At 38.6% G+C, this 17,368-nt stretch overlaps 2 protein-coding genes across 2 annotated transcripts; both read right to left on the bottom strand.

Moving 5' to 3' along the window:
- Nucleotides 1-2,712: 2,712 nt before the first annotated feature.
- Nucleotides 2,713-3,666, bottom strand: LOC308678817 (olfactory receptor 5BS1-like; the record flags this gene model as incomplete). Its single annotated transcript, XM_081346050.1, has 1 exon — nt 2,713-3,666. One exon carries the CDS (start codon nt 3,664-3,666, stop codon nt 2,713-2,715), a length of 954 nt encoding a protein of 317 aa, XP_081202176.1.
- A 10,754-nt stretch (nt 3,667-14,420) lies between these two features.
- LOC308678818 (olfactory receptor 5J3-like) lies at nt 14,421-17,227 on the bottom strand (the record flags this gene model as incomplete). Its single annotated transcript, XM_081346051.1, has 2 exons — nt 14,421-15,388; nt 17,176-17,227. The coding sequence occupies 2 exons, from the start codon at nt 17,225-17,227 to the stop codon at nt 14,421-14,423; spliced, it is 1,020 nt and encodes a 339-aa protein (XP_081202177.1).
- Between the last annotated feature and the right edge of the window lie 141 nt (nt 17,228-17,368).

Raw genomic sequence — 17,368 nt, forward strand, 5'->3', positions numbered from 1 at the left:
GTTTTTAACTTTTGTATGTTGGATTTTTAATTCCCTGTAAACCGCCCTGAGTCCTCAGGGAAAGGGCGGTATATAAATGTAACTAACTAAATAAATAAATAAATAAAATGATCTAAATATAAAAGACAAAGCTATAAAACAAGTCCACCACAATAAGACAGGAGCTACATGTAAAAGAAGCTTTCTTTCTACTTTCTGCTTAATCAGAATGGTAGAACAGTATAAATATAAGAAAAAAGGGTGAAAAGAAATAACCTAAAACCAAATTGTTGTTGTAGGCTGTGAAGTTGTGTCTGACCCATCGCGACCCTATGGACAATGTTCCTCCAGGCCTTCCTGTCCTCTACCATCTTCTGGAGTCCATTTAAACTCATGCCTACTACTTCAGTGACTCCATCCAGCCACCTCATTCTTTGTCGTCCCCCCAATACACATATTAAAGGTAAAGGTCCCCCCGCACATGCATGCTAGTCATTTCCAACTCTAGGGGCCGGTGCTCATCTCCATTTCAAAGCCGAAGAGCCAGCGCTTGTCCGAGGATGTCTCCGTGGTCATGTGGCCGGCATGACTAGATGCCAAAGGCGCACAGAACGCTGTTACCTTCCCACCGTAGTGGTCCCTGTTTTTCTACTTGCATTTTTACATTCTTTGGAACTGCTAGGTTGGCAGAAGCTGGGACAAGTAACAGGCGCTCACTCTGTTACGCGGCACTCGGGATTCGACCTTCTGATCAACAGGCTCAGCGTCCTAACCCACTGAGCCACCGCGTCCCTAATACACATATTAGAACAATGTAATTATTGAAGATCTCTGCACAAACAAGGGCAAGAGTGAAGAAAGCTAACAATTATACTGCCTGGTAATATTAGTACAAAAGTGGAAATCTAACAAACACAGGACATTTCCTATGGCAGTAATGGCAAACCTTTTAGAGACCAAGTGCCCAAACTGCAATCCAAAACCTACTTATTTATTGCCATGTGCCGGGTGGGTGTGACTCACTGGGTGGGCATGGTTGTGGTGGTCATGGCAGATTGGGTGGGTGGGGCCAAGGTGGGCATGGTCACCTCAATGTTTCTGGTGGGGAGGGACACCTGTGGGGGATGGGCAGGGATGGAGGAAATCCAGGGGGTCTCTGGCAGGCCATATGGTAGGCAGAAGGCTCATCCAGCGGGGTGCAGTGAGGTAGGGTGGGGGTGCCATTGTCATGGGGCAAGGCAACGGCCCCATGACACCATACACAGAGGCCAGTGAATGCATGGGGGCCAATGGTGTCCATCAGCAGCCACAGCCTGCTGGGCCCTCAACTAGCACACTCTGGGGCTCTGTAGCCCGCCACCAGCAGTTCAAAGAAGCTGTCTCTGAGCTGCATGGCCGGCCAACAGCTGAGGAGGTGATGCAGTGGGTCATGCCCAGAAAAAGGAGAGCAGGTGAGGCCAGGAGGGACAGGATGGGGAGGAGGGAAACCAGCCATGCCGGGATGCATCTGACCACATGGGAACTCAGTGAGTTAGTGGGTGGCTGCTTGAAGAGGGACGGTTGCCATCTCCAGGGCAAGGCAAGTGTGCCCACAGAGATGGCTCTAAGTGCCGTCTCTGGCACGTGTGCCATAGGTTTGCCACCACTGTACTATGACATCCATAAAACCCAAGAACCAACTCCAGCCACTATTTTATTGGCATTTTTTTTCTATCAAATATCTGCTGTAATGCAGGGAATCACAAATTACTATGTAACTATCATAGACCAGTGCTGACATCATGTACACTTTTGCACAAACTATTTGTAGAAAAAAAGAAAATCTGTGCAATGTATCCTTCCCTGGAAATGACTTTCTGATTTGTAAAAACTTTTGCCAGCGTGTTGGGAATAACAAAAACTGACTTTGTATTTATTTTTACAACATTTTTTTTATTAAAATTATCATAATAGAAAAATGCAGATGAAAATAAAGATGATCGGAAAATGAGGAAGGGAAAATAAGTATTGATTTCTTATTTTTTTAGTGCAGAAAAATACAGAATAGAATTACAATCTCAACATTCTATTTTATCAGCTTAGGAAATAATAGCCATTTCTATAATAACAAGCTGTATTAATCAGCAAAATCCAATGCTGTGCATTGGTTTTTTTTATGACTTGAGCAAAAGGTCCAGAAGCAAAGAAACAAAGCAACAAAGCTGGATACTTTCTTTTTTCTCATTATGAACTATCCCTTTCTGCCAGCTCCATTATTTTTTTTTCTTCTGTTGTGGGGATCGATGTATTTTTCCATTTCTTTGTGTGAGAGATGAAAATATAGCCCCCTCCTCATATAACAAGATGAGGCTGGTGCAAACCTGTGATAGGCCCCACAGTAGTGATTTAAAACAAAGCTTTGACTTGAACTTTATACTATTTCACAATACAAACGTGACTATATGTGAGATGCATGAAATGCTGTTAACTTCTCAGTGAAGTGATACCTATTTATCTACTTGCATTTGCATGCTTTAGAATTATTAAGATGGCAGGAGATAGAGCAAGAATGGGTGCTCAGCCCGTCACACAGTAATTAGGTCTCAAACTGCTGACCTTCCAGTCAACAAGTCCACTGTTTTAACCACTAGGCCAATGCATTCTGACCTGATATAATGGTAATCTTTTATTATTATTATTCAGTGGTGGATGAATAATATGCAAATATTAAGAGCTCTGCACATTGCTCCAAAATTATGAAATGGTCTTACACTTTCCAAACATTTTCAACAGAACAGATCTGATTTCTTTGTTTCTCAGGCTATATATAACTGGGTTTAACATTGGAGTTAAAATCCTATACTGAATAGATATCACTTTGTCCAGATCCATGAGTGATTCTGAACTTGGTTTCATATAGCGAATCAAACCTGAAATGTAAAATAAGCCCAGAACAATGAGATGGGAGCTACATGTAGAAAAAGCCTTTTGCCTGCCTGCTGATGATTTAATTTTCAGGATGGTTAAAATAATATAAATATAAGAGACAAGGGTTATAAGTAATGAACTGAAACCAAACAACAACACAGAGATGAAAAGAACAATGTAATTAGAAAAGGTGTGTGTACATGACAAGGCCAAAAGTGTAGGAAGTTCACAAGTATAGTGTCTGATTATATTGTTGCCACAAAAATGAAGATTTTGCAAAGGTACTACATTCACCATAGAATAAAAGACACCCAGAAGCCAAGCTCCACCCACAATTTTATTACATATTTCTCTTGTCAAGTATCTGCTGTAATGCAGGGGGTCACATATAGCCACATATCGGTCATAACCCATTGCTGAGAAGATGCAAACTTCTGTACAACCAACATGGAAAAAGAAATAAATTTGTGCAATGCATCCTTCCCAGGAAATTGTTTTCTGCTTCATTAGAAAGTTTACCAGCATTTTGGGAACAGTGACGGAAGAGTAGCAGATGTCAACAAAAGCTAAATGGCTGATAAAGAAGAACATGGGGCTCTGAAAGTGAAGATCAGATTTGATCACCAGTATAATAAACATATTACCCAAAATTGTGAATAAATAAATGATCATGAATAAGAGAAGAAGAAAATCCTGTACCAGTAGATCACTGGAGAGACCCAACAGAATAAAATCTGTTATCATAGTTTGATTTTCCAGATCAGATGATTTAAGATTCATAGAATCTATCAGAAAAGAAAAGCAAAAAACATCAGTCTTCAAACTAATGTTGAAAACTGCATGGAAACACATTATGCTGAGTTTCTACCTTTCATTTATTTCACCAAAGGGCAAATTTTGAAGTTGCTTTTTCAATTTCATGATGTGCTTATATATTTTCATGACATTTTAATTCATTAAATATTTCAGAATATGCTTGTTTTTAATTGTAGTTGGACATCAATCTGTGCATTTATGAAAGTTTACTGCATAAAAATAAAGTTTATTGCACATGAACAAAACATTTCATTTGAATTAAAGACATCTTTATCTGATAGAAAGGCATTGTCTAAAAAATAGCCTTAAGGAAAAGACTGGCACAAATAACTACATATTTCTACATATTCATAATGCACAGATTTCTGGCTTTTCAAACATGAAATGTTAAACTGTTGCCCTAGCAATTCTTTGGCAGAACTGGCTCCCTTCCCTTCCTTCTGACCAAAGTAACAACTGCTAATGATTAATCATGTTGATATTTTTTTACCTTAATCAAATGTTGCCAAATGAAGATGTTTGCTGCAAAAAAAACAGAAAAAGAAAGTTAGAAGGTTTTGCAAAATATCAAAATAGATGTTATATATACATTACTGTTGTTTCTTCCAAAAGGAGAAGAATGTCTATCAATTTTGATAAGATTATACTTTTCTTCTGTAAGCACTCCTGGTTCAGCCCTCTATTTTCAGTCTGAAAATTTTCTTATACAAAATGTATTGTCATGTAAGTCAAGCAAAAAATGTACTGAACCTTAAGTATGGACAGACTTAGCTAATCCCTTGAAACATAATTTTGGGCAATAATGATCTATAGGTAAACCAACCTAAGTATTGCAATTCAAATTTGATTTGATTAAAATAATTTTTTTAATTTCAATTTCTATTTGTTTTCCAGTCATTTTATTAATTAATTTTGCTGTTGCAAAATTTGTTGCACTGAAGTATGAAAAAAGACCCAACCTGTATTAGAGAAATTGTTCCTAAAACCACTTTCTTTCCTTTAAATGCCAGTATCTACATCAGACATGCATTTACCTGTAGGAAGTAGTTCTGTTACAGCAGAGAAACAGTCTGTGTCTCTGCTTCCTTGCCTAAATAACCAGGTGTGTTGTTTTTTTCTTGGAATAATAATAAAGGCATGAGTTCATAGCAATATTCCTTCTAGAATTCAGGGCACATGAAATCAATTGGGAGTATACTGTTCACAAATTTAAATTGATGAAGGGTAGACATATTAAAGATATTTTGCTTTGTTTTTCCTATCTTTTATTTCATTGAAAGGAACAGTTTATACACACAAACACATATAAATTTGCTGAGGGATGAGTCCAGGCAATCACCAAGTGATAGTATTGATTTGCAGCCACATATCAAAGACTCCAACCTACTTGAGAAGGCTACCCTGAAATTCTACTTTTAATATCATCCTAACTGTTATGTACTGGGCTTGTGGTACCTCACCATGTGCGTTCTCTAGCAACCCAGACAGGACATCTCCGGTCCTGCAATTGGTCAACTTTGGGGGGCAAGCATGGGTTTAATCCAATTGGTTGCTACCAGAGGGTCTGGCTATATATTGTGGCGGGGTGCACACAAGTTCTCAGTACAGTTCCAGCTTTAATAAAAAATGAGTTTCTCTGTACTCAGCTGTGTGTCTTCGTTCCTGCTCATCAGAGCCCACAACATAACACTAACTACAGCTTTCTTGTCAAGTGTTAGGGAATCTCAAGGATCTTCATGAATATTGAGGATTGTGCAAATAGAATTGTTGAGATTAAATATGCACTTTTAAGAGAGGAACAAATAAGGTTACCCAACCAAGAGTGAAGAACTGAATTAAAATAAGCAATAGTCCTCATTGAAATATTAATTTATTTCCATTACTGGGGCATCATTCTCATCTCTTGGTGTTTAGGGGTATGGGGGACTCTATTGGGCCAGGCAGCTATTTCTCCAGACGTTTTGGTGAAATTGTGGCCTAGTTTCAGGTCCAGTAAGTATATAATGGTATGGTATCCTAAAATATAAAAGGCAAGGAATAAAACTATAGCAGCTATAATTTACCATGAAAGTTTAATAAAAGCACTCTGGATAGTAGACTTTAATATCTTGCATAAGCACAACCAGTTGTGGAGATGGGGAGAAGGAAGGAGTTAGAATGGTGAAAGAAGAATCAAGGGGGTCATGACATAAGCTGCAACCTTCTGTACGTGTACTATGTTGATGCATACAAATACAAAAGAGACAAAGCTTGTAGTCTGACCCTGCTCCACCAATCTGTTGAAAATAGAAGGCTGCTGAAGATGCTGCTGAGAAAAGCCACAATCTTACTCTCCATGTGCTGAAACATATGGACTAGGACAGATAAGGATATTTGAATATAAGATTTTGAGTCTTAGTTATCCAGAAGACTTATAACATCTAGTAAAACCACTCAGGGCATCAGGAAATATTGCTAAAAAACAGCAATGTCAGAATTATCATTATAAAAGATAAAGCCCCAATGTATATCAGTGGTCTAAGAGCAAAACTTAACATTGTTATAAGAAAATGTATTATTAATTTATTTTGAGTTTAATGTTTTAATATTTTTATATTTATTATGGTTCTTTTTCTCACTTCTTTCCTTCTCCCTTCTTTCCAGTCAGTGTTGATACATGACAATTGTCTGGACATGTCCCTGCAGTTTTCTTAGCAACATTTCAGAAGTGGCTTACTCTTGCCTTCTTCCAAGCCTCGGAAGAAGTAGCCCAAGCTAACCCTACTGCCTCAAATTTCTAATTATAATTTATTATTTATTAGACAAATGTATATGGCCACCCAACTCATACATAGATGATTCTGTATAACAGTACAAACCACAACATAAAAAACATAATACCACCCTCCACATGTACCTGGAAGCAGATTGGTAGCCAGTGCAGCTCCCACTTTAGGCTTGTGCAAAATTGTGTGGGGCATTGCATTCTGCATATTACATATAATTTATTGACTACTCCATTTCTTTTAGTGTTTAAGCTCAATTCTTATACACTTACATTTAGAAAAGTATCTTTGAAAAAAATGATTACTTGCTTTAATATAATATATATTTCAGGATACATTCTTTGAGAAATAAATTTACAAAATGATATTTCAATGTCTGTGCAAATGTTCTTACCATCTTGTATTAAAATAAATTTTGAAATTAGATGAATCATATATGTTTGTGTGTGCAGATGCACAAAAAGTATCAGAGAAAGATTATCTTGTTTTGAATTTAATATATAATAAATATATATCAACAGAACAATATGAAGCATCCATTTATCTTCATTGATTAATTCATTGTTGCCATCATATCATTGCTAGCAAATACATAGAAGCATTTTATCCATAATGATGCATTTTTAATTTGGTCCTTTAGATCTTCAAATTGCGTATCCATTGCCAGTGTAAGGGAATCAATCCACCTAGCTGCTGCTTGTTCTCAGCAATTCTTTTCTTCCAGGTTCCACAGCATTATAACCAATCTAGAGAGCTAGATTGTTACATGATGTTTAGTTTAGTTTAGTTTAGTTTTATTGGATTTCTATACCGCCCTTCTCCCTAGGGACTCAGGGCGGTTCATAGGGCATATATAAATAGGTATACAAAAATTAAAAGAGAATTAAACCATGCCCAATTAAAATACAGCAATAAAAAATAATAAAACCAATTAGAAAACCCATATTCCCCTTCAGGCCAGACCAGCTAACTCGAACAAGTGGGTCTTCAACCCGCGACGGAAGGATCGGAGGTCCGATGCCATCCGGAGCTCAACCGGCAGTTGGTTCCATAGTGCCGGGGCACCCACAGAGAAGGCCCTCCCCCTGGGGGCCACCAGTCGACATTCCCTGACTGGAGGCACCCTGAGGAGGCCCTCTCTGTGGACACGCACAGGGCGGAGGGGAGTTGACACCGGCAGCAGGTGGTCCTCGAGGTATCTCGGACCCATGCCATGTAAGGACTTAAAGATCATAACCAAGACCTTGAACCTCACCCGGAAGACAACTGGTAACCAATGCAGCTCGCGGAGCAAAGGTGTAACATGGGAGTACCGGGAAACTCCCAAGACAACTCTCGCGGCCGCATTCTGTACCAGTTGGAGCCTCCGAGTGGTCTTCAAGGGAAGCCCCATGTAGAGAGCATTACAGTAGTCTAGGCGAGAGGTCACGAGCGCATGAGTGACCGTACACAGGGCATCCCGGTCCAGATAGGGCCGCAACTGGCGCACCAGGCGAACCTGGGCGAAAGCCCCCCTAGTCACGGCTACTATATGATCTTCCAGGGTAAGTCGTGAATCTAGGAGGACTCCCAAGTTGCGAGCCCTATCCACGGGGGGTAAGAGCTCACCCCCCATAGAAAGCGATGGAACATTTTGAATGTCCCGGGATGCCGGAATGTACAGCCACTCAGTCTTGTCAGGGTTGAGTTGAAGTCTGTTCCTCCCCATCCAGACCCGTACCGCCTCCAGGCAACGGGACATCACAGCGAGGGCATCACTGGGGTGGTTTGGGGTCGAAATGAAAAGTTGGGTATCATCAGCATATTGATGATACCCAACTCCAAAACCACGAATGATCTCACCCAGCGGTTTCATGTAGATGTTGAACAGGAGAGGCGAGAGAACCGACCCCTGAGGAACTCCACAAACGAGAGACCTAGGCGCCGATCTCTGCCCCCCTGCCAACACCGACTGCGAGCGTCCCAGGAGATAGGAGGAGAACCACTGAAGAACTGTGCCTCCCACTCCCAATCCCCTGAGACGCCGCAGCAAGATACCATGGTCGATGGTATCGAAAGCCGCCGAGAGGTCTAATAGGACTAGGACAGAGGAATATCCCCTATCCCGAGCCCTCCAGAGATCATTCACCAGAGCGACCAATGCCGTCTCCGTGCTGTACCCGGGCCTGAAACCCGATTGGTAGGGGTCCAAATAATCCGCTTCATCCAGGACCAGAGGGAGCTGATGCACCACCACACTCTCAACAACCTTCGCAAGAAAGCGAAGGTTGGAGACTGGACGAAAGTTGTTCAATACAGCTGGGTCCAAGGCAGGCTTCTTGAGGAGAGGTCTCACCACCGCCTCCTTCAAGACGGTGGGGAAATAACCCTCACTCAAAGAAGCAGATATGACCGCCTGGAGCCAGCCTTGTGTCCTCTCCCTAGCTGCATAAACCAGCCAGGAAGGGCACGGGTCCAATAAACATGTGGTGGAGCTCAGCCTCCCCATAATCCTGTCCACTTCATCAGGGGTCACAGAATCAAACTCCTCCCAGATAACATTGACAAGACCGCCCGTGTCCTGATCGCCAGACTCTGCCCAGCTGGAGTCCAAACCGGTCCGAATCCGAGCGATTTTATCCGACAGATGTGTCTGAGACTCAGGTATCCTTATATTAGAAGGAAAGGAAAGTTCCATTTGTGATGTGAGATGCTTTGGTAAGAGAGTGACACTACCCCTCACTCTAAATAAAGATTCTATTCTATTCTATTCTATTCTATTCTATTCTATTCTATTCTATTCTATTCTATTCTATTCTATTCTATTCTATTCTATTCTATTCTATTCTATTCTATTCTATTCTATTCTATTCTATTCTATTCTATTCTATTCTATTTCCATTACCATTACCATTACCATTATCATTATTATCTAGGGGGGTATGAATGGCCAAGCTGATATTTATGTACTTCCTGCAGATTTTTGGACTTGAGAAGGGCTGAGAAAATATCTGCAGACCCCTCATAACCTGAATATAAATGGTATCAATTCCTTCCCTTAGGACAGTGCTATAGGCCTAACCCTATAGGTTAGGTTAGGTATTGTATGCCAAAACCCAGGGACAGATTTTTTTCTCATGCCATCACTCTGCTGAACACTTACCTATCTATCTATCTATCTATCTATCTATCTATCTATCTATCTATCTATCTATCTATCTATCTATCTATCTATCTATCTATAATTGGCTGTACATTAAATAATAATAATAATAATAATAATAATAATAATAATAATAATAATAACAACAACAACAACAACAACAACAACAACAACAACAACAACTAGGATGCTGGCAGCAACCTGTGTCAACCATCAGTGCCAGTCAATTTGAATGTTCAGTTGACTGATGCTCATGTTTAATGAGTAATAATAATAATTGATATGATTGATATCACTGTACCAGAGTTGAAGAAAAAGAACTGGGAAAAAATATGAAATATTGCGACTTGGCCATCGAAACTGCACAATTATGGATGAAACATGTAATGGTGATACCCATTGTCATCGGGGCACTGGGAACTATGTCCAAAAACTTTGCAAAATACATCAAGAAGCTTCAGTTTCCTGCAATAACTCCAGCAATACTACAAAAAATTGTGCTACTCGGAACTTCTTACATTTTAGGGAGAGAACTGGTTGATACCTAGGATGCTTACAGCAAGCATCAGTGCAAGTCAATTTGAATGTTCAGTTGACTGAAGTTCATGTCTAATGAATTATTATTATTATTATTATTATTATTATTATTATTATTATTATTATTATTATTATTATTATTATTATTATTATTATTATTATTATTATTATTATTATTATTATTAATGTTGTTTTACAAGTACACCAAGTGCATTCCTTGTGTGTCTAAACATACTTGGCCAAATAAAGTATCTAATGTAATGTAATATAATGTAAGGTAAGGTATTGTAACAAAAAGTGACATGAGCAGATATTTTATTCCTTCTGGAATTCATGCAATTAAACCTATTTGGGTATACAGATTCCACAAGCAACAATATGTATTGTTAAATACATTTCAATAATTTAAGGTTTGAACTTTTAACACATTACTGTATGCCTTCCTGACCTGCTAATTTTATTCTGAAATCAGATCCTAATTCTGAGTAGAAGAACATTGTATTGGAGATGTTTTGCATGCATTACTTGGGACCCAATCGGGTCTCATATAACCCCTCATCTGTGGAGTATAAGGTATGAATCATGAACATTAAAGCTTTTTTTCAGAATACAGTTTTGAGAACAAAAATACATTTATTAAATTATTAAAAAATAAAAATGGAAAGTTGTTGAGAAGATATATATTTATGAAAAATAATAAAAAATATTCCTTTATACTATTTGCAATAAATTAAAAATTGTCCATAAAGCACATAGAAAAGACCATTTGATTCTTCCATCAGCAAATCTATCTATGTGAATCATATTATATGGAATTTGATTAGAAAGACAGTCAAGATAGCAATAGCAACTGAAAACTAGCTTTGTGATAAATACATGTAACATATTTGCTAAGACTGTTTTCAGTGACAACCATAGGGAGATATAAAACCAATGTTATTTTCTAAACAAAATACATTACATCAGAATTCTTAAATTCTGATATTAAATAATAGATTCTAATTTCTCAGATATATGTGCTGATTGCATCATGATATAGACACTTTGCATATTCTGTTTGCTTAATCTTATATAACCACATAAAATAGGTTTAGAAATGCATATTGTTTAGGAACATTCATATGCACTGCATAATTCAAGGAAAAAATAGGAAAAAACACCAATGCATTCTAGGGAGGAATACGTATGTGTGTGAATAATACATACATACATACATACATACATACATACATACATACATACATATATATATATATATATATATATATATATATATATATACATGTTGTTGTTGTTGTTGTTGTTAGTTGCGAAGTCGTGTCCGACCCATCGCGACCCTATGGACAATGTTCCTCCAGGCCTTCCTGTCCTCTGCCATCTTCTGGAGTCCATTTAAGCTCACGCCTACTGCTTCAGTGACTCCATCCAGCCACCTCATTCTCTGTCGTCCCCTTCTTCTATTGCCCTCAATCTTTCCCAGCATTAGGCTCTTCTCCAGTGAGTCCTTCCTTCTCATTAGATGGCCAAAGTATTTGAGTTTTAGCTTCAGGATCTGGCCTTCTAAAGAGCAGTCAGGGTTGATCTCCTCTAGGACTGACCGGTTTGATCGCCTTGCAGTCCAAGGGACTCGCAGGAGTCTTCTCCAGCACCATAGTTCAAAGGCTTCAATTCTTTGGCGCTCAGCCTTTCTTATGGTCCAGCTTTCACTGCCATACATTGCAACTGGGAAGACCATAGCCGTGACTATACGCACTTTTGTTGACAGGGTGATGTCTCTGCTTTTTAGTGTGCTGTCTAGATTTGCCATGGCTTTCCTCCCCAGGAGCAAGAGTCTTTTAATTTCTTGGCTACAGTCCCCATCTGCAGTGATCTTGGAGCCCAGGAAAATAAAATCTGTCACTACCTCCATTTCTTCCCCATCTATTTGCCAGGAATTGAGAGGGCCAGATGCCATGATCTTGGTTTTCTTAATGTTTAGTTTCAACCCAAGTTTTGCACTCTCCTTCTTCACTCACAACAAGAGGCTCTTTAGTTCCTCTTCACTTTCTGCCATTAGAGTGGTATCATCTGCATATCTTAGGTTGTTGATGTTTCTTCCGGCAATCTTAATTCCAACTTTTGATTCATCTAGCCCTGCCTTTCTCATGATGTGCTCTGCATATAAGTTAAATAGGCAGGGCGACAGTATACAGCCTTGCCGGACTCCTTTCCCAATTTGGAACCAATCAGTGGTTCCGTGTCCAGTTCTCACTGTTGCTTCTTGGCCTGCATATAGGTTTCTCAAGAGACAAATAAGATGGTCTGGTATGCCCATCTCTTTAAGGACTTGCCAGAGTTGTGATCCACAAAAATCAAAGGCTTTAGCATAGTCAATGAAGCAGAAGTAGATGTTTTTCTGGAACTCTCTAGCTTTCTCCATGATCCAGCGTATGTTAGCAATTTGATCTCTAGTTCCTCTGCCTCTTCTCACTTTGTTAGCTGAGAAGCAAGGGAGATATGTGTTAAATGCTTGTTAACTTATTTAGATTTCCTTGCTAGGCCCCAAAAATCTTTATTTCCTGTTTCGGCCTAACCTAAGGCCATCCACAGGCAGTAGTCACAACAGTGACAGCTCATATTTGTGTAAATTTTAGATTGCTAACAAAGAATTAAACAACTGCCTAATGTGCAATCAGCCCAGGTTTGAATCTCAGAAGGGTATGGCTGACTGATGAAAACAAATAAGTTTGAAATGCATATCAGTCTCCCTTTAATTCTTTGTTAAAAGGTAAAGGTTCCCCCACACATGCGTGCTAGTCGTTTCCGACTCTAGGGGCCGGTGCTCACCTCCGTTTCAAAGCCGAAGAGCCAGCGCTTGTCTGAGGATGTCTCCGTGGTCATGTGGCCGGCATGACTAGACGCCAAAGGCACACGGAACGCTGTTACCTTCCCACCGTAGTGGTCCCTATTTTTCTACTTGCATTTTTACGTGCTTTCGAACTGCTAGGTTGGCAGAAGCTGGGATGAGTAACAGGCGCTCACTCTGTTATGCAGCACTCAGGATTTCACCCACCAAACTGCCGACCTTCTGATCAACAAGCTCAGCGTCCTAACCCACTGAACCACCGCGTCCCTAATTCTTTGTTAGCAATCTAAAATTTACAAAAATATGAGCTGTCACTCTTGTGACTACTGCCTGTGGATGGCCTTCGGTTAGGCCGAAACAGGAAATAAAGATTTGTCCCATGTTTGGGGCCTAGCAAGGAAATCTAAATAAGTTAACAAGCATTTAACACATATCTCCCTTGCTTCTCAGCTAACAAAGTGAGATAGAGCTTGTGGCCTAGAGGTTATAACAACTGCCTAATGTGCAATCAGCCCAGGTTCGAATCTCAGAAGGGTATGGCTGACTGATGAAAACAAATAAGTTTGAAATGCATATCAGTCTCCCTTTAATTCTTTGTTAGCAATCTAAAATTTACAAAAATATGAGCTGTCACTGTTGTGACTACTGCCTGTGGATGGCCTTCGGTTAGGCCGAAACAGGAAATAAAGATTTGTCCCATGTTTGGGGCCTAGCAAGGTAATCTAAATAAGTTAACAAGCATTTAACATATATATATATATATATATATATATATATATATATATATAGGTAAAGGTAAAGGTTCCCCCGCACACGCGTGCTAGTCGTTTCCGACTCTAGGGGCCGGTGCTCATCTCCGTTTCAAAGCCGAAGAGCCAGCGCTTGTCCGAGGACGTCTCCGTGGTCATGTGGCCGGCATGACTAGACGCCAAAGGCGCACGGAACGCTGTTACCTTCCCACCGGAGTGGTCCCTATTTTTCTACTCGCATTTTGACGTGCTTTCGAACTGCTAGGTTGGCAGAAGCTGGGACGAGTAACAGGCGCTCAACTCTGTTACGCGGCACTCGGGATTCGACCCGCCAAACTGCCGACCTTCCGATCGACAAGCTCAGCGTCCTAACCCACTGAGCCACCGCGTCCCTCTATATATATATATATATATATATATATATATATATATATATATATATATATATATATATATATATATATATATATATATATATATATATATATATATATATATATATATATATATATATATATATATATATATATATATATAATAAATAATATCTCATATCAGACCATAACTCCCAATGCAAAGGACATGTGGAAAGTAGTAACCCTCTCTTCCACTAGGTTATTGATTATTTTTTCTCTCTAATTTTTGAATTTATAGACATATTAAATGAGGGGTTGTGAGTATTATTTTTCATGACAAAAAAGGACACTACACTTTCCAAAGAGTTTTACCACACCAGATATGATCTGTTTGTTTTTCAAACTATAGATAATGGGGTTTAACATAGGAGTTAAAATGCTATATTGAATGGAGATTACTTTGTCCAAATCAATGAGTGATTCTGAACTTGGCTTCATATAGCGAACAAATACTGTAATGTAAAATAGGCCCACAACAATAAGATGGGAGCTGCATGTGGAAAAAGCTTTTTGCCTGCCTGCTGATGATTTTATTTTGAGAATGGATGAAATAATATTAATGTAAGAGACCAGGGTGAAAAGAAATGAGCTGAACCCAAATGCCAACACAAATATTAGAAGAACAATATAATTAGTGAGAGTCTCTGCACAAGACAAGGGCAAGAGTGAAGGAAGCTCACAATTATAGTGTCTGATGATATTGTTACAAAAATGGAGATCTAGCAAAGGCAGGACATTCCCTATGGCACCCAAGAAACCCAGGAACCATATTCCACCCATCATTTTATTGCACTTCTCTTTCGTCAAATATCTGTTGTAATGAAGTGGATTACATATGGCAACATAACGATCATAACCCATTGCTGAAAGGATGAATACTTCTGTGCAAGAGGTTTGTAGAAAAAAGAAAATCTGTGCAATGCATCCTTCCCAGGAAATGGTTTTCTGCTTTGTAATAAAATTTGTCAGCATCTTGGGAACAGTGACTGAGGAATAGCAGATGTCAACAAAAGCTAAATGGCTAAGAAAGAAGAACATGGGAGTCTGAAGGTGAAACTCAGACTTGATCACCAATATAATTACCATATTCCCCAAGATGGTGACTAAAAATATGATCATGAAGAAGAAAAGAAGAAAATCTTGCATGTTTGGATCATTGGAGAGTCCCAAAAGAATAAATTCTGTTATTATAGTCTGGTTTTCCCACTCAAATGTCTTAGGAATCATAAGATCTGTGAGAATAGGAAACAAAATTAATGAAACTTCAAATTAAAGTTGAAAGTTACACGTGAATGTGTTATGTTGAGTGTTCTACATTTCATTTCATTTCTTTCATCAAAGTCAAAATGTAAGGGTTGATTTTCATTTTCATGATATGTTTACCTGTTTTCAGGACATTTTGATTAATTATTCTAAAAGGTACTTGTACTTAGTATCAATTTATATATCCACCTGGGGATTGATGAAGTGACATCCACCAAGTACAAGACTTGAAAATTAAAATATATTTCATAAGAATAAAAAAAATTCTCAAATTAAATTACTCTCTATGCTAATGTCAACAAATCATGCTTTCATATCAAGAAAAACTGGTCTTATGGAGAAGACTGATAGAGATAATTATAAATTTCTGTTTATGGAGAGTGCAGAGATTTCAGGACATTCAAAAATTAAATGTTAAACTATTGCCCTATCATTTCTTTTTAATTAGACAAAATTGGCTTCCTTTTCTTCCCTTTTCCATCCTGATTTTCTCTGACCTTCCATCTAGTAATAATTAGACTACTGAATTATGTGTATAATTTCTTTTACTTTAGCCATGTTGTGATTAATTTGAAAAAGCAAACATTAGATAATTGTAGATTTTGAAATATATCTAGTGTAAAGATATATGATATATATCTCATCTTTGTTTCTTCTAAATGGGGGAGATTGTCTTAAAATTTTAAGAGAATTAACTTTTTTTTCTGAGAAAACACTACAGGTACAGCCCACTAATTTTGCTCTGAATACCAGCTTATGCATAATATACTGACATGCAACAGCAGGGAATAACACTGAACTTTAAGAATGAGTAGAATTATTCTTACTGATCATCTAAAAGGAAATTATTTGCAATGACAATCTATATGTAATGCCAAATAACCCAACTGAAATGTCATAATTCAAGTTAGATTATTCTGAGAAAGCCTTTCCCTGTTTCTAAATCACTTTTAGTTTGTTATGTTGAATGTGGCACTAGAGTGCGAAAGAAGAACCAACCTGTATTAAAGAACTGCTTATTCCTAAAAATGGTGTCTTTCTTCTGACCTCTAGTCCAGGCAGCACATGCATTTTCCTTTTATGAAGTTGTTCTGCTGTACTCAAGAACACTCTTTATCTTTGCCACCTTTGTCTAAATCACTGGAGCCTTTCTTGCAGAAAGATAATAAAAAGTCACCATTATTCCTTCTGGAATTCAATGCAGAAGAGACCAGTTGGGAATACACGATCCCCAGATTAAACTACAATACAGTGTAAATATGTCAAAGATATTTTGATTTGCTTTTCCTGTCCTTTTTTCATTGGAAGTCAAAGTTTAAGCCACAAACATAAACACACACACACAAAAAAAACCCTAAAGAATGAAAGGTAGGGGGAAGTTGAGAACACTTTTGAATAACCTCTAATCCTACCTGAGGGATAGTTTGATTTTGAAGATTACACACTAGGCTAGAAACCAGGAGACTGGGAATTCTAGTTCTGCTTTATGCACAAAGTCAGCCTGGTGACTTTGAGCTAGTCACTTTCTCAGCCTTGAGAAGAAAGAAAAGGCAAACCACTTCTGCAATCGTAACAAGAAAACTGCTCAAATGAGAGGAAAATAGAAACCACCTGTTACTGTTGTTTTATTAAACACTTAGGTAATGGGTTGCTATGTTTCTACCTTAAGGAATACAGGTAATCCTCAAGTTATGAATGTAATGAAGCCTTCCCATTCCATTCATAACTAAAAAAATTGTGGGAGTGAGTCTCTTACCTTGAATGAGATCACTCCCTGCTTTCACCACACCTTTGCCAATCAAATGCATAGGTGAATGTGTGTTTTGTTAAGGTATCTCAGGGTGGGGAAGGCCATGGGGACCCTAGTAATAGAACAGGTCCAAAGGTCTTTTCAACCCACTAAGATACCTCATGTTTGTCCCTCCCTTCCTGCTGTGCCAGAATCACTT

Source organism: Vipera berus (assembly GCF_964194415.1).
Source record: "Vipera berus genome assembly, chromosome: Z".
NCBI classification, from domain to species: Eukaryota; Metazoa; Chordata; class Lepidosauria; order Squamata; family Viperidae; genus Vipera; species Vipera berus.